At 39.4% G+C, this 19,233-nt stretch overlaps 1 protein-coding gene across 2 annotated transcripts in view; it reads right to left on the minus strand.

Moving 5' to 3' along the window:
- Window positions 1–18,883, minus strand: part of macrod1 (mono-ADP ribosylhydrolase 1) — a 229,202-nt gene extending 210,319 nt beyond the window's left edge. For both annotated transcript variants that reach the window (XM_089021322.1, XM_089021314.1), the window contains exons 1-3: window positions 18,406–18,883; window positions 17,927–18,022; window positions 17,717–17,824 (exon numbers count right to left, since the gene is read on the minus strand). In XM_089021322.1, coding sequence (XP_088877448.1) covers window positions 17,717–17,824; window positions 17,927–18,022; window positions 18,406–18,760 — 559 coding nt within the window. In that variant the 5' untranslated portion in view covers window positions 18,761–18,883. The remainder of the gene's footprint in view (window positions 1–17,716; window positions 17,825–17,926; window positions 18,023–18,405) is intronic.
- Between the last annotated feature and the right edge of the window lie 350 nt (window positions 18,884–19,233).

The raw sequence follows: 19,233 nt of genomic DNA on the forward strand, positions 1-19,233 counted from the left end.
TACACAGCCACAGCAGTCTGAGAAGTGCGCCTTTGGCAAAGACGCAGATACGAGAGGACAGAGTGGACAGAACAACATGACTTTGGGGCTGTGCTGTAAAGTGATCAAGATTGGAGCATGTAGATAAAGAATACAAAGTAGGTTTAGTCACGGCTAGGCGGCAAACTTTTAAGAACTCCAAGTTAAAGGTGATTCACTTTCATGGTATTATACCATAATGTGGATAACTAAAGGACAACCGACACCACTTTTTGTTTCCTAACTGACATCAGAAAAACGTTTTATAGCATCTAAAATATCCAAAACACGCAGGATGATATTTTTAGTCAAATGCAAAACACCAATAAAAATGACTTAAAGTGTCTAAAAACTACTTCAAATTGAACCTGGAAGTGGCCAGTTTCAGAAGGTTCCGCCCCCTTGTTCATGGTGTCACGCCAAGACCTCTTGCCTTGCTCGAGAATCAAAACAATGGCTTCAGATTCGGAGAAGATGCTTTCTCGTTACTCATCCAGTTATGAATATGATTCAAATAGTTCTGAAGAGGAAAGCACACGTTTGCAATCGATTAAAGAATTTATTACGTGTCATTTTGAGGCATCTGGACAGAAATGTACCCAAAAAAATGCTGCCAAAAAATGCAGAAGATGGCGACAATGCTCCATGGAAATGGGCTGATTTGTCTCCTGGGAATTTTTGTCAGCGAATATCAAATAGTTGTCTCGGTGCAACACACAACGATTCACCATCGCGTTATTTATGTGTTTTCCTTATAATTTCACCATCAACACGACGTTTTCAGACCAAACAAAGTACCGCAAAATGCATTGTGTGCCCTTTCTCACTGAGGAGTGTTCCTTCCGTGACGTGATGTCAGGAATCGTCATCAATTCAAAAACAGGACTTCCTGAATATTCGGCGCGAGTCTTATAAGTAAAATATAGCTATATGCGGTGGAATCTTTGTAATATTCACTCAGTATTTGAAGTGATTTTACAAATTATGGACACAACTTGTCCGAAGGCGTCGGTTGTCCGTTAAGAGCAACGAAGTGAAGTGCAGTGCCAAATGAATCAAAATGTTTCAATCATCAGACATCAGACTCATTAAGTCAGAACAGATGTATCTGAGGAGGGTTAAACACAGGTTAATATATATACAGTAAAGTCTCGTTATATCAGATATCGATAGATCGATACTATTTCTATGAGGCAAACAGGGTCGGATATATCGATAGTCCCACAGACTCCCTTGTTATATATATATATATCGGTGTATTATCTGGTGTATATGCCATTTTTATTCAATTCAGTGAGCAATGGTGATTTGATTTGATGCTAGTTTTTTTTATTACCATGTTTTCTGATTTATAAGGCGCACCTCCCAATGAATATTGTGGTTTCAAACATTTTCGATATATAAGGCGCACCGGACTAAAAGGTGCACCTTTAATGAATGAAAAAAAAAAGGTTTCCACATATAATACAGTAAAGTCTCGTTATATCGATATTCAAGGGAGTCCGAAAAAATATCGATATAACCGGGACTATCGATATATCCGACCCTGTTTGCATGTAATTTTCTCCGTGCGTGCATAGAAATAGTATCGATATAACCGGGACTATCGATATATCCGATATCGATATAACGAGACTTTACTGTATATCAAATGAATGAAAAAAAAAGGTTTCCACATATAATATATCAATATATAAAAGTTTTCCAAATATAAGCCACACCAAATTATATGGTGCTACAGTAGAGGCTTGGGTTGCGCACTACTTCTTCTACAAGGGGAAATGGAGTGGGTGCTGACAGGAGCTGACAGGAGCGGCTCAATATTACTTCACATATACAGTAAGGCGCACGGGTGTATAAGGTGCGGGGTCATTCTGTCGAGCATCCACAAATCAAACATTTTTCAAGTTTATTACATTGAAGAAAAGTAATGATCAAGACCAACGACGTCTTACAGAATGCATGGTTAACATGCTAATCGTAATGTTTTGACTGGCCCTTTTTTATATGTCACAATATAGTGTGATAGATAAGTGTTTTCGCTTGCAGCTTATGCCTGAAAGGACCGTTGGCGGACACATAACATTTATTTTTTTGAATTTATACGTCAAGTAAAAACCAGGCGTTTCAGCGTCTCTGAATTTCTTTCGTATAGTTTACAAAAAGATGCAAGTCCAATTTGGCATTACTCTGCTAATTGTTCACTATCCTTTTCTTCAAAAAGTCTGTAAATTGTATAAACGAGATCAACGTTTTTGCACCATAATTCTAACTTCACTGTCAACACCAAAACAAAATGAAAGTTTGTTGTGTGTCAGAGAAATCCCTGATTATGGCTCATAAATCTAGGGTACGCTGGCGCGATGGTAAACTATTTTCCTAAATTGTTTTGATTCTCTCGTAAATATGAAAACAGAATGTAGTTGTGAACGATTGTAGTTAGAATTCACAGCCTTCCCTTCTGCCCAGGGTGACATTAAACGTTACATTGCATTCTGTCTGTTGTCTCTACTGCAGCCAAGTGTGCAAAATATCATTCCAAGTTTAGATGTGTTTGCTGCATTCAATCTGCAATGTTGCATCTCAGGAGGTGTAATCATTCTGTCACCGCAGTGGCTTCATGCGCCTCCCCTCTAAATGTCCCTTTCTGCAGTATCCTTACCAGTTTATGCATTGCGTTAACATCTCAGCACGCAGTCGAGGTCTATTCTAAAGGCCCCCCCCTCACTGAAATCATTGGTCTTTTTTTGATCAAATTACCCCCACAGGTGTCCGACCTTGGTTCAACTGACACAACTTTTTAGGCTCAACCTTTCTCTTGAAATGAGAGCCATTTTTTGCCCCAGTATTTCATCCGTCTCATTTTCTGATATTTCAAATCGAGAACAATTGACGGGAGATTAACCGATAATGAAAATAGCCTTGAAAGGTCGCATTGAAAGCTCAGGGAAGCCTATTTCTTGCAATTTTAGAACAAGTGAGCACCCAAAAAAAAAAAAAAAAACAATTAACCCATTCAGACAAATGTCTCAGAAAATGTGATCTGGCACCGCACGACCCATTCTCGAGGACTTGCACACTGCAAGAATCGAAACAAGGGCACGGAAAATCCGACTGGACCCTGCGCACCCTGCCCACAACATTTTCCAGCGACTCCTCTCAGGCAGGCGCTACCGATCCATGTGCACCAAATCCAGCAGACACTTAAACAGCCAAGCCATTAACTCTCTGAACAGTAACCCAAATATAACTGTATAGTGCCTATTTGCATTTTCTCATAAAGATACTAGTGCAGCGTGTTCTACCAGAGACAAATTCCTTGTGTGTTCTACATACTTATAAAGATGATTCTGATCTCATTCAAGAAGTTTTACAATTGACAGTTTTGCTTCTCTGGTTTTCAACAATGATCACAGTCTGATATCCAATTTTGTACTGTATTTTTCCCTCTCTATTTTTAATTTACTTTTATTCTTAGAACCCTATTCTAACACACACACACACACACACACACACACACACACACACACACACACACACAATCTCTCACACACACACACACACACACACACACACACACACTCACGCACGGGCAGAATATATCAGAAGTGGAACATTGATGTTTTCTTTTTTTTAATGGAAGCAAAAAACAGCACCAATTTTCAAAAATTTGAATCAAAAGGTGGAGAAATGGTTTTTGTTTCGCATCAAACAACATATGCATTAATAAATAAAGCCTTCTTTCTTCGAGCTCAGATATGTAAAGTGTGTGTCTGGAGTAGCAAACTCGGTGTGACATGTTGCATCTTGTAATATGAGACACTCTTAAGAGGAGCTGACAAGAGCTCTCGGGTAGATGTATGGTAAGTGCAGCACAAAGAGGCACAAGGAGCGCACGCTGAGCACCCCGTTGAGACCGCAGTCACACTAACGGTCTCTCCTCTGGGCTTCCCATCATCCACTCAGAGCCGTGTTACTAGCGGGACAGCCCGGTGGATCACATGCCTCTCGCGATTCAAGGCTCAGAAAAGTGACCTGATTAGAAAATTTGAGGATAGAATGCAAACTGGAGAAATAATCACATTTGCTGAGCTGAGGGAAAATATTGCAACCGGATACAATTTAGGTCTACGGTGTCAGAGACGAGGGAAGTCTGGTCTTTCAGACAATGTACACATTTTGTTTTCCTAACACACTTCTAGTAGAGTTTGACCTCAGTTTGTACTTGGGTCCCTCTCATTCACACACATGTATTCCGTCTTTCTGCGACTGATTTTCATTCCTCTCCTTTCCAGGGCAAACCTCCACCTCTCCAGTTTCTCCTCCACCTGTTGCCACTTGTTCCCCGTTGTCGCTACAGATCACAATGTCATCAGCAAACATCATTGTCCAAGGAAATTCTCGTCTAACTTCGTCTGTTAGCCTGTCCATCACCATCGCAAATAAGAAGGGGCTCAGAGCAGACCCCTGGCGGAGTCCCACTTCGACTTTGAATTCCTCCATCACACCATCAGCACACCTCACAATTGTCTTCCAGTCATCGTACATGCCCCACACCACTCAGACATACTTTTCCGTCACTCCAGACTTCCTCATGCAATGCCACAGTTCTTCTCTGGGCTCCCTGTCATACGCTTTCTCCAGATCTACAAAGACACAATGTAATTCCTTCTGACCTTCTCTGTACTTCTCTATCAGCATTCTTAAAGCAAACACTACATCCGTCGTACTCTTTTTTTGGCATGAAGACATACTGCTGCTCACAAATGTTCACTTCTGCTCTTAGTCTAGCTTCAACTACTCTTTCCAAGAGTTTCATTGTATGGCTCATCAACTTTATTCCTCTGTAGTTACAACAACTCTGCACACGTCCCTTGTTCTTAAAAATGGGCACCAGTACACTTCATCTCCATTCTTCAGGCATCTGCTCACCATTTGAGATAGGGGTGTCCTAAGTCGGTCCTCAAGGGCCGATGTTCTGCCTTTTTTCCAGCTCTCTCAGGAGCAAGTCACCTGATTCAAATCATCAGGACCGTTTTTATGCTGCTTCAGAGCTGGCTGATGAGCTGATCATCTGAATCAGGTGTGTTGCAGCCGGGTCAGATGGAACAAAGGCAGGACAGTGGTCCTCCAGGCCTGGAGTTGGACATGTCTGATGTAAGATCTTGTTGAACAACCCAGTCAGAAACACCACTGCCACCTCTCCGAGACATTTCCATACCTCCATTGATAAATCATCAGGGCCTAGTGCCTTTCCACCCTTCATCTTCTTCAGCACCGTCCTAGCCACAAGGAGGGCACAAGCCAGTGTCTTATTGACAGAAAATACAGAGAGTTGTGTCAGGAAGGGCACCGATGTAGAATTTTGGTCAAAAGAAACATGCGAATCAAACCTTTGTATTACCGGTATTATGATGGTTATTTATTTATTCAAACTCCTTGAGCTTGACAGGAATATTCAAGTCCAGGTGTGTTTTTGTTGTTGTTTTTTTGTCAAAGCAGGCGTTTTATTTTTAAACCTGTGTTTATTTCAGCCCCCTCTCATTTTACAACAGCTTTGATTACAATATCTATCGCTCACTCTTGCGCCGTGGCGTAGGCGTACCTGCCTGAAATAGAGAACACCTCTAGTGAAATCATGGAAAAAAAAACACTTTGATGTAGTCTCTTTCTGACCTTCTTACGTAAAGGATACATACAAGTACCCGCAGCGAAAGACTTTTTAATTAGCGGAACTTGGCTCTCAACAATCACTCAGAATATCCAAAGATGGTTTGTGAAGCAGCTTGGCAGTAACAAATACAATGCATGCGAAACACGTGTACTAAACCAGCCTAAACATGAGGGACTCAATCCACCACAGGAGCAATCTATCGTTCATTTTGAGCTCTGTGAGAAAGGAGAGTTAGCGGTGGCAGAACAACGATAGAAGGAGGAATACAATTCAGTGCAAACACAATGTTGTACTTGAAATCAGAAAACTGGGATTAAAGGTGACATGAACGCTGTCTCTTTCATATTAGATTTAGAATGCAGGAATTTCTTTCCATTGTAATATTTAAAATGTTTTCATTTGCTTTTAAATCACTTCGCCAGTCCTTCATTTCCACCTTTGAGCCTGCACTATAAATTTAGTCAATGGGAAGAAATGTTTCATTCGTCCTTCCAGTTCAATGCAAAGAAAAATGGTGGTCATATTTACAGGTCAAAGTAGTTTGATTTGCTCGTAACTGAATGAAATGCCTTTTGAACCGTGTCAGAAACGATGTTGCAAAATTCTTGAACTTTCAATTAAGAACCCATTGAGAACTAAAATTGAAACATGTGCATTTTCATTTATTTATTTTTGCCTGAAGATGCTGATAACATTTCTGTGGAAATTGTCCATGAATGGTGGGAAAAAAGGCAAAAGCACAACTGAATTGGAATGGGTCAAATTCTGGAATGATGTGAAATCATGTGGAATGTCATTTGCTATCTTAGATGAGCTGAACAGTTTGACATACATCGCGAAATGTCAAAATTGAGGGTAAACATGTACAACAGTCTTAACTCACTGCCAGACGTGGAACAATGTGTCCACTCCAGTGCCAGGGTTTTTGCCATTGTCACTTGAATTTCAGGACCCACAGAATATTGAGTTTTAGGACTACATAAACATTCAATACAGTGTTAGAAACCTCTTCTTTCATCAGAAAGAAAAGAGTTAATACCTAAATTACATGAGTTTGGAGTTATATGAGCTTGAAATGACGGTGGCTGTCATAAATACAATGCAATACATACATATCGGTTTGTATAGCACTTTAACAACAGCTAAAGCTGTAACAAAGCACTAACATGGAAAAAAGGAAGAAGAAGAAAAAATGCCAGAGAACATGGCCAGCACTTTATCGGCACCCAAGCATGGAAAAAAAACACACAAACAAGTTCGGGAATGGCGCACTATGTCATATTTTCAATTCCCGAATAAATTTGTGAATGGAAGTGGATGAGTTAATTTAGAGCTTTTCTTTTCTAAACGTTACAATTTGGGGGAAAGCAATGAGTGGAATATAGATTGAAGTTTGAAGAGTTTGACTTTATTTCTACAAGACAATCAAGACATGTCCTCAATTAAATAAAGCAAAATATATTGCTCATTCAAGACTAAACTTTTGTTACTGTCATCATCCTCTATATTGTATATTTATTAAAAGACACGTTGAGTAAATAGTTGTCTTGAGTTTTGTTTAGTCTTTTGTGTCAATGAAACTTCATTTTTTGATTAATTCGATTGTGGTCTATTTACAAAGGGGGGGGGGGGGGGTCAAAAGTTAAACAAACAAAACAAAATACTTGTGCTGACTCCTACAACTGTGAAAAGTCAAATGTCCATCTGAATTGTCAGCTTTTTGCCATCACACAAAGAGTCAGTTGTCCAATTTTGAAATATTTCATTTTAAAGGAAACATTGTGACTGAGCACATAACAAATATGTTATTTTTTTAATCTTTCACTGGGTGAAATTTATGCAAATTTCATAAGATGGAGGCTACATTTTATATTATACATAATATTGTAATTTGGGGATGTTCTGGCATGTTTTCTTCACCATAAATTAATATTTGCTTAACATTGTTTTGTCACCAAATGAAAATAGAAGGGTGGAAATTTCAACATGACATATTTAGACTTTCTGGGGTGACTGTGAGGTAAAACTGAAAGATCCTGACGGCGCAGCAGAGAGACAGTGAGCCGCCAACATTGGACGACACAAACATGAGTGACAAACGACTATGTCATCGACCATCTGCCAGGCGCCGGGAGACAGGACGGTCTCCTTTTTAATGCCTCTCTTTGCCTTCTGTTAAAACTCTAAAATATGTATTACTGTACATTGGGTGTACAGACGAGTGCAAAGGTATTCACTCATCCAATATCTTGTGCACAACATGTTTTTGTTTGTTTAATCAATAGGATAATCTGACGTTAAAAACATTCTACCAGTTGTGAGCCGTGGATTTCATCGCTCGGCCTTCAGTAGTGCTCTGTCTGAATCAATCCAGACTGAAAAAAGTGTGATGTGATTTACAACAAGTCCACTGGAGGGTACCATTAGCCAGGAAATAAGTGACCGACCTTTCTTAATGATGTCAATTTTGTATTGAAAAGTCCGTCTTGAAAATGGCCTTATACTTGCTTATGCAGCTTGCTAGCGATACGGTGTGCTAGCTCTGGCCAGTATGCTCTTGTCACTTGCGGCTTGTGATCAGAGCTGCTGGTTGCTGGTCAACTGTGATATTGACCAGCGCCTGCAACAAGGCGTTGGTACCCATGCTGGGTTACCAACTCAAAATCTGATTGGTTAGAGCAAGTTTGATCGACACATTTGATGCGACAGGGCCAGCAGAACCGATTGCGAAGGCATCCAGGTAGATTTCTGACCCTGGTAACAAATGTTGGCGCAAATGTGATTGGTTGAATGCTTAAGTACAAAAACATACATCTGGAAGCAGCACAACAAGGGAAAAGTGTATGAAAAGCGAAGGACAAGTTTTAATTATTTAATACGAATTCATGAAGGAAATATAATTAACATCAGTCCGTGATTCAGATATTTTTAGGCCAGCAGAGAAGGCTTTGCAGGCCTTGCATTCTACAGTACAGTTGATGACACCTCATGAATTCAAATTGACATTGCAGTGTCATATAATGCAATTTTACCTTGCACTGCAGCAGCTCGAAAGATATATTTGTTATCACTTGATGGCGCAGGGCTTAATTTTAGTGACACATTTACCTTCCAAACGCTGATTTATTTATTTTTTGGGTGGGTGTGCCTCATTTGGTGGTGATTTTATTTATGCATGTCAAGCGTTTTTTTATATTGATTTTATATTATGATTAGAAATAAAAGCCAATACAGTACTGCTGTTTTTTTTTTTTTTTTTTGCTATTTTTCCTGACTTGTTTCATTTGTTAACATTCATCCCCATACATTTTTACTGTCAGGCTCACTTTTTCCGAATGAACATGCACATCCACCCATTCAAGGCTTTGATGGCCAGTCTCAATTTCCTGGCATATCCTCCTGACCAACCATGTTGGATTAAATGACAACGTTTTATAAACGCTCGCCAAAGGTGCCTGAAACACAGTTCATTTATTGCAATCCTCAACGTGTCTCCCCTCACCTCCTCCCATATGCACTCGACTTTCTCGAAAGCAAAAAAAAAAAAAATACAGAGCCTAATCTTGTATCTCACAGCCGTTGCCAGGTTGAATGGGTTTCTCGCAGTGGCCAACAGCTTTATCTGCTACCTGTAGAAAAAGCTAAAGGCCCCATATCACCATCGGCATTGGCAATAGTATCCCACACACGGTAAAAGCATCTGCAGAGGTGCATGACGGCAGCCATGACTTAGGTTAAGCCCTCGTGTGCTGGCGTATATTTTGTGTCAAATGAGGAAGATGAAGCACTGCAGCAGCTCGAAAGATATATTAGTTATTACTTGATGGCGCAGGGCTTAATTTTAGTGACACATTTTTTCCCATTTTATTAGTCTCACTGAAAAGATTTATCAGACTTTGCCGGAGCATTTATTCACACACGCAGAGAGGGTGCTACTGAAAAAAGGGACTTTATATTCATACAGAGAGCAGAGCAAACAGTTTTTTAAATGTTCTTCCGTTATTAAAGTTTAATCCAATGCAAATTGTGCTCAGGCCACAATAAATGGCATTTAACGTCAAACACAAATATACATTAAATATTGCACTGGGAAGTAGGAGGAATAAGTGCTGGAATGCAATTAAAGAATCAAATTTCCCCATTGTGGGACAAATAAAGGTTTTCTGATTCTGATTATGATTATGAAAACTTTGCAAATTAAAAATAGAGCTGATTACCATGGGGGAAATGTGCATGAATCTATTTTTTGGTTGCAATTTACCATTTATTATGGTTTCACAGGTCAATACAGTGAATGAAAAGAACAAATCATACAGCTCACTTCTACATCTGTTAATACGCTGGAATAGTTCCATTTTAAAATAACCAAAACTGGGTAAGTCATAAAAAAAACATGTAAGGACGAGTAATGTATTTGATATTATAACTGTCTAACCATTTTCTATCATATAATAAAATGAAAACAAAGAAAGAAAAGAGAAAAAAAGAAAAAAAAGGAGCGGGGGTAAATTTCTTTGTTCGTATTGGTTTGATATACTGTACTTCATCCATCTTTCCCATCTTTTCATTAAAAAAAATATTGTTGCAATCTCAAAGCAAATGTAATCCTCTCCATTTTATACATATCATAGATAATGTCAAACCATTATTTTGATGGTGGCCGTTTCAGGTTTTAACCATATTACTGTAGTAGCCTTTCTGCTAACCCCACTTAGATTCTGAAATAAATATTTGGTATTATTAGAAACCTTTTCTGATGCAGAAAGATTAAGATTTTATATATATAATGTAATGTAAAATTTTATGTTCCTATGGGAAAAAAAAATTGGGATACTCACTTTTCGCCTTGCATACTCTGTCTGGGAACCAATTTAGTTCGTAAGACAAGGTCTCACTGTACTTCCCTCCACGAAAAATCTTAGTAGCGTTTTCCAATAAAACTCTCACCAGACATGTGAGCTTAAATTTTTCCATTGTATCACACAGAAATTTTCCGAAACTCCTTCATATAAGACTAAGTTGCCATCCCGTTTCCATGTTTGTTTTATACGCAATGAATTTTGCTTTTATTTGTTGTAGCCCCATGTAAATTTTGAGATGAGTTTCTGGTTAGAGCCACTACTATAACCCTCCATAAATACTTTTAACAGAGTGTTTTCCCCATTCCGATTGCCTCCTTCACCTCTGTATTTGTTTAATATAGTGTCCTAGCTGAATGTGTATGCAAAAAATCATCGTCTCAACCAAAATGCTTCTTAAGATTTTGAAAACTATTGACAGATGTTCCCTAACTTACGAACGAGATCCGTTATCATCCGTAAGGTGAATTTGTTCGTAAGTTGCATCAGTGCTATATTTTGTACGAAATGTATGTTTGAAGCTTATATCAGTAAGTTTAAAGGACAACTGACACAATTTTTTTGTTTCCTACCTGACATCAGACGTTTTATATCATCTAAAACACCCAGAACAGCAGGCTGATATTTTTAGTCAAATGAAAAACACCAGGGCGGCCCGGTAGTTGAGTGGTTAGCACAACGGCTTCACAGTGCAGAGGTCGCCAGTTCGCGTCCCGGTCCGGCCTCCCTGTGAGTTTGCGTGTTCTCCCCAGACCCGCGTGGGTTTTCTCCGGGTCCTCCGGTTTCCTCCCACACTCCAAGTTGTCAGATTGACAACTCCAAATTGTCCCGAGGTGTGAGAGTGACTGTTGTGTGTGACTGTTGAGTGTGTGCCCTGCGATTGGCTGGCAACCAATTCAGGGTGTCCCCCGCCTCGTGCACCCCCCACGACCCTAATTAGGAATAAGCGGTACGGAAAATGGATGGATGGATGAAAAACACCAATAAAAATAACTTGTCCAAAAACTACTTGACAAAATGAAACCGGAAATGGGCAGTTTCAGAAGGTACCGCCCCCTTGTTCGTGACGTCTCGCCAAGACGTCTTGCCTTGCTCGAGAATCAAAACAATGGCTTCAGATTCGGTGTAGATGCTTTCTTGTTACTCATCCAGTTATGAATATGATTCAAATAGTTCTGAAGATGAAAGCATAAATGTTTGCAATCTATTAAAGGAGTCCTCCCATATTAATTTGAGCCGTCAATGGCATCTGGACTGAAATGTAGTGTCCCAGAGAATGCAAAAGATGGCGCCCAAGCTCTGTTGGAAATGGGCTGATTTGTCTGCTGGGAATTTGTGTCAGCGAATATCAAATACAGTAAAGTCTCGTTATATCGATATCGGATATATCGATAGTCCCGGTTATATCGATACTATTTCTATGCACGCACGGAGAAAATTACATGCAAACAGGGTCGGATATATCGATAGTCCCAGTTATATCGATATTTTTTCGGACTCCCTTGAATATCGATATAACGAGACTTTACTGTAGTTGTCTCGGTGCAACACACAAGGATTCACCATCGCGTTATTTAGGTGTTTTCCTTCTAATTTCGCCATCAACGCAGATCAACACGAAGTTTTCAGACCAAACAAAGTACTGCAAAATACATTGTGTGTCGCTTTCTCGGACAGGGGCATTCCAAACGTGACGTCACGTGGGGATCGTCATCAACTCGAAAACAAAACTTCCTGAATATTCAGCATGAGTCTTAAAACATAAAATATGTTATATATCTTTGTAAAATACATTCAGTAGAAGTCATTTTACAAATTATGGACACAACTTGTCCGGTGGCGTCGGTTGTCCTTTAAGGCTTGTATAAATAACCTGTATTTGTTTGTAATGAAAAATAAACATTGAATAAAATATATGCCCGATAAAGATATGTACATCTGGAGAGAGTACCACATATTTTACTACAAAAATGTTTGTATGGACCGTTGTTCGTAACTCGAATGTTCAAAAGTAGGGGAGCACCTGTATTGACTTTTTATGTCAAAATGTGCAGTATGTTGAGCCTTGAATTTCCCATCTTTAAAATCTTATGTCCCAGTCTTTAGATATGAAATCTGGGTGAAATGTGACCCATCTCAAGATCTTCATCTCCTGATTTTGAGCAACATGTCTTGAGTGACAATGAAATCCAGGAGTCGCCGAACGTTCTCACTTTAAAATGAATCCATTTTTTTTTTTTTTTTAGCTGTTGTGGACCCCATCCCCCCACCCACAACGACACACAAACACACACACACGTGTACACGATCCCTGAGAACTCCTCACTTTGACATTTCATGGTGCAATTCATCTTAATCAGCAAGCCCATCAGAGACAATATCTCCTCCTCCCCTTTATCTTTCATTCCTTCTACGGATCAAGTGATTGAAGGTGTAAGGAGGATGTTTTTGTCCATGATCTCCTCCCACTTCGGAATTGTTTCGCCCCCTGCCCACCTTCCTCCGCCCACCTCCATGCTAAAACAGCTCTTAAGTGTATATGAGTTTTTATGTTTGTAGTATTTTATAGGCGTGGGCAGACGCCAGAGGCAGTTAAAGTGTAGAAATAGCGAATGAGGGGGCGGGCCAGGAGGAGGAGAACGAGGCGAAGTGGGGAATTACTGTAAATTCAATCTTTATAGAGAGCAACACAAACGACATGCACCGGCACGCCCAGATGCCTGCAATGCCCCATTTACCTGATCAATCATGTCGTGCTGACAAATGCCGTAAATGTGCATTCATTGGCGCGTATACAGGATTGACAGCTGAAATGCCAAAATCTTTGAATCCTGTCACTCAGATAGGAAAATGTGGAAATATTTAAATTTTCTCCCTCACGATCTAATGTTAATATTTGACCTCCAATAACAAAGCTGTGAGTGGCAATGGCAATACAATGTGTGATTATTCAAATGCAACCGATGCAAAACATTGCTGAGATAATTTTCTTGAACCAGCTGTTAGACGTGTTGCTAGGCAGATTTCATAGGGCACAAACATAACCGCCCCATTGAATGGATGACAGGCCACAAATGTTCGCCCAGGCCATATTTTGTACACCGCTGCCTTTAACCAAGATGGATTCCATTTATAAATAGTAGATTTTTTTCCAAGATAATTTACAGGCAATCATTGGACGTTTTCTTTTGTCTTGTGAGCAATGACATGAGTTAAAGTACCAGGAAGGTTCAAGTCCTTCGTAGCTCTAGCTATGGAGCAATTTATTAGTGGAACATCAGTTGCTGAACAAATACCGGTAAACACATTTTTTCAGACAACCATATGTCACATGACAAACAAAATGGTGGCTGTTTCGCTTCAATTTAAACTGTTTTATGAAACAATGATACACACTCATTTGGACTGCATTTAAGCAGTGAACTTACTTAAACACTGTATTAAATAAAATATAATGTACAGTTATATATACAGTAAAGTCTCGTTATATCGATATCGGATATATCGATAGTCCCGGTTATATCGATATTATTTCTCTGCAGGCACGGAGAAAATTACATGCAAACAGGTTCGGATATATCGATAGTCCCGGTTATATCGATATTTTTTCGGACTCCCTTGAATATCGATATAACGAGACTTTACTGTACTTAAAAAGAGAAAAAAAGCCTCAGAACCAACCAAAAATACTTTTTTGGTTTGCTTTCCTAAACATTACAACTTGATAATTACCGTATATTCCGCTTACACCACAATGCCGGTTTAAATTCAGTTAATTGTTGAGCCCAAAACAGTACCGGGTGCCAGTTTCTGCCAACGGTAATGCAGCAATAAAGCCATGGAAAGCCAAGTAGAGAGTCACAGACACACACTCAAGAAAACACTTCCCCACACTATGAGGATTCTCGGCAGCTTTATATATCCACATTAATTTGAATCACTTCTCTATATTAAAGATGAAATATTTATGAGGGCAAGTGTCCTCTTCTCCCTTCATTTAATGCAAAGTCACCACCGGTGTGAGATGGTGTAGATATTAGGGAGTGTTTTTGTGTGTCCTCGGGCCATGAAAGACTCACCTTACCTTATATTGGTCTACCAGTCAACCAGCACGCCATATAATTGCCCACAGTTTGCTTCAAGTGAATGTTTGTTGCCTGCCTTAGGCTAAATGATGCAGCTATAATAACAGCTACAGCACGAGCCGCACGTCAACCAACGGGTTTCATTGCTTGCCCTCGCTCTTGCTTGCATGGAAGCTCTACCACAGGAGAAAAAGGTATGCTGGTGCTAATTGTATTTATATTTTTATTTATTTTAAATAACTCTTGTCCTTAACTGTCCAGCCAAGCAGAGAAATGACCTCGCTCAAAGTTTCCGAGTCAATCAGTTAGTCAGCACGTGAAAAGGCCTCTTAGTCGACAAAAGACTGCAGAGAATGTCAGCGAGACAGCAAATGAGTCAGACAGGAGAAAGGATGCTCGGACGCCTCAGTACAAAAACACTTTTGAGGGCACCCTGTACCTGCCTGTTGCCATTGTGAATTTTGCTTTAATTGTTGTAACCCCTAGTAAATTTTTTAGATGAGTTTTTGGTTGGAGTCGCTACTATAAGCCTCCATGATTACTTTTAACAGAGTATTTTGACATCCTGATTGTGTCATTCACCTCTGTATTTGTTTAATATAGTGTCTGAGCTGAATGTGTCTGTAAAAATCACCTTTGTCCCAACCAAACTGCTTCTTAAAACTTTAAAAACTATTTACAGACGCTCCCCAATTTACGCCCGAGATACATTCCAAACGGTCGTTCGTAAGGTGAATTTGTTCGTAAGTTGCTTCACTGCTATATTTTGTATGGGATGTATGTTTAAGGCTTATATAAGTACAGTAAAGTCTCGTTATATCGATATTCTCGGGAGTCGGAAAAAATATCGATATAACCGGACTATCAATATATCCGATCCTGCGGCATGTAAATTTTCTCCTTGCGTTCATAGAAATAGTATCGTAATAAGCAGTACTATCGATATCACAAGACTTTACTGTATGTTTAAGGTTTATATACTGTAAGTATGTTTAAGGCTTGTGTAACTAACCTGTATTGGTTTGTACTGAAAAATAAACATTTAATAAAATATATGCTCTATAAAGATATGTACATGTACAACTAGAGAATACTACATGTTACTAGAAAAATGTTCGTCTGTACCGTTGTTCGTAACTCGAATGTTCATAAGTAGGGGAGAATCAGTACAGTAAAGTCTCGTTATATCGATATCAGATATATCGATAGTCCCGGTTATATCGATACTATTTCTATGCACGCACGGAGAAAATTACATGCAAACAGGGTCGGATATATCGATAGTCCCGGTTATATCGATATTTTTTCGGACTCCCTTGAATATCGATATAACGAGACTTTACTGTATTTTATAATACAAAAAAAATGTATTATTATTATTATTATTATTATTATCCTTTTATGTATGATGCGCAGACGCCTCAGTACAAAACCACTTTTGAGGGCACCCTGTACCTGCCTATTGTCATGGTGATGCCATTGCTGATTTAAATAGAAGCCTCGCTCAGCCTCACTTTAATCTCTTCCAGCCTTGGTTTTTGTCCGAGTTCTGTGTTCGATGTTTTCATTCTCAAGACTGAATGACACTTTAGCTGACTGGTGCTCTTGCCATTTGCAACGCTGTCAAATCTCTTGTAAAAACCGCTAAAGACACAAAAGTTGTCATCACACACACAAATTACCATCACATGTTGTATACAAGCACATAATCCCCCTCTGTTTATGTGCACATTTAATGTTTGCCTACCCGCACAGCAGCGATGCGGCAAATGAGAGTGAATGATCCACACACTCACTTGGATGTTGGCACCTGCTGACAGTCAGCTGCCAAATGGAGATCTATCATTCTCTGCTACAGTCTCATCATCAAGCATCATTTAGACATGCTGTCCCGCCTTTCCCCCTCCCTTGACGCACTCCTGTGCCAAGACACAGATTAGATTCCTCCCAAATGCACGAACAGCCTTTTGGGGAAACTGAGCGGCCCACATGATGGGCTATCACCGCCATCTAACGGTGGCTTTGGGGCAATGTTTCACAGTTTGAATTGAGCGGGGTATTAGATTTCAAACTCTCACAACCAAACTAAAATGTGACAAAATTTAACGAACGGAGATGATGATTATGACCACGTTTTAATTTTAAAGTGTAAAAAAATGGGCCTCTCCAGTTGAACATAAATATTTTTATCATCAACAGGTGACTACATTGCCATTTGGTTGAAGAGCATTACTGTATTATGTTTTTCTGGTTACTGTACCTCGCTAGCATAAATAGATAGTAGATAATCAAAGAAATATTTTTTGGGTAAATAAGTTACTCTTTCAGAAAAAATAAAAAGCCCTCCAAAGTCAGCAGATATAAGGTGTGGCGTTATATAATAACCAGAGACACCCACTGCATTTGAGAGCGGCTTCAAGAGATTGATTTTTTTTTTTACTATTTTTAACTCATTCACTGCCTGACATGCAAAAATGTGTCCACTCCAGTGCCAGGGTTTTTGTCATTGTCACTTGAATTCCAGGAACCACAGAATATTGAGTTTAAGGACTATATAAGCATTTAATGCAGTGTAAGAAACCTTATACTCTCTTCTTACATCAGAAAAAAAAGAGTTTAGTCCTAAATTATATGGGTTTGGAGTTATATGAGCTTGAAATGAGGGTGTATGTCCAAAATACAATGCAATACGTACATATTGGTATATATAGCGCTTTCACAACAGCTGAAGCTGAAATAAAGCACTCACATTGAAAAAAAGGGAAATGCTGCCCCTTGTGGAAAAAAACTAACATTGCCAGAGGCCATGACCAGCGCTTCATCTGTACCCAAGCATGAAAAAACAAAACCCAAACAAATTCTGGAATAGCGCTCTGTTATATTTTTAATTCCCGAATATATTTGTGAATGGCAGTGATTGAGTTAAGCCTCATTTTATAAATATGAGTGATTCTTTTTTTCTATCTTTCATGTTTGATCACAAAAAAAGGTTCAGAACACTTTCCTCTGTTGCATGTCAAATTTCAAAGATATTTGTGCAGATTCATTCCACGAAAAGCAACTTTTACAGGATGACATACCTGCATTGACAAGGGCATCTACCTCCAGGACTGTGATATCGCCGCTGTAGACCGAGATTTTCTCATCAAGGTTTTGATTCCTGGGATAGTGACTCACTTTAGGACAAGCTGACGCAGAAACATACAAGATTAAGTATGGAACTCGTAAATGACACCTATAATAGCGTAATACTGTACATGTAATAAAAGGAATTGTGTATGTGGACAAACCTCCATCGTGAGTCCAAGCTGGGATATTGTTCAGTTGTACATACTTAGTCCTGTAGTATTTGCGTCTGACCTCCACAGGCTGAGACAAGAGGAATTCTGAGAGAAACAATAGATGTTAAAGCGCTATATAAACCAATATGTATGTATTGCATTGTATTTTGGACAGGTATCCTAATTTCAAGCTCATATCACTCCAGACCGTGTTCATTAATTAAATGAATTAACTTTTTTTTGATGAAAGAAGAGAGCCCTATGGTTTCTAACGCTGTGTTGAATGTTTATGTAGTCCTAAAACTCAATATTCTGTGGGTCCTGGAATTTGAGTGACGTGACAAAACCCCTGGCACTGGAGTGGACACATTTTTGCACATGTCTGGCAGTGACTGAGTTAAGTTCAATGCTCCAACTGCAAACGTTTCACGTTTCATGTAGGAAACAGTAAGATGATGGCTCTTGAAAGGTGCACCATTCAGCCTCACCCTTGATCTCTTTCCAGTCGCCATCAGTGCAGTTCAGGTCAACGTTTATGGCTGCCATCGCCCCAGTGTGGAAAGCCCCTGTAGGCACGCCGGTGCCAATGACAGTGTCCAAACTAACACGCTTCCCCGTGGGACAGCAGAAACGAGTCTTATGTGTGGACTTCCAGCGGGTTGCTTTGGTCGTTGTGAAGTTCGCGGTGTTAATATGGTCGGAGAGGGGACTTGTCGCTGACTTGGATCCCAGCTGGAAACTTCCAGGAGTTAAAATATATTTGATTGGCAGCCACATATGCCTCTCGACGAACAGTAGCGGAGTTCTTTTGCGTGAAAGTAGGCTTAGTATGTGAGTTGCCATGTCTCACACGGTAGTTCGACGTTTTATTCAAGATTCACAGAGGTTTGGTTTGTGTCAAATACAAATGCAGACGCCTGGTTTTGTTTTCATGAGCCTTCCTCTACAAGTGCATTAAACCGGCCATTTTTTTCGGCGGAATATACCATTGCACTGATGAGTGGGGGTGTCGCGACAGGGATCACAATTGATCGATTGTTACTGATATTGTTCATCTTTAATGTAATGTAATATTTTTTTGTACTCACTAATTGAACTTTAAATCCTGTTTTATAAAACCCCAGAATACCAGCGACCCACTGAGAGAAACTACATTCATGTTAAATTTCAGAAATCATAAATCGGGAGATTATCGTACTGGCGACTCTGTGATGCGTTTTCAAATAATGTGAACGTTAAAAAAGTGTAAATTAGAAGTAAAATAAAACACAAAAATACTTTCATTGTTTATTTATACATTCAATTAGTATACAAAT

The sequence above is a fragment of the Hippocampus bargibanti genome, linkage group LG02 (assembly GCF_051943395.1).
Source record: "Hippocampus bargibanti isolate YZ-2025 linkage group LG02, ASM5194339v1, whole genome shotgun sequence".
Lineage (NCBI taxonomy): Eukaryota > Metazoa > Chordata > Actinopteri > Syngnathiformes > Syngnathidae > Hippocampus > Hippocampus bargibanti.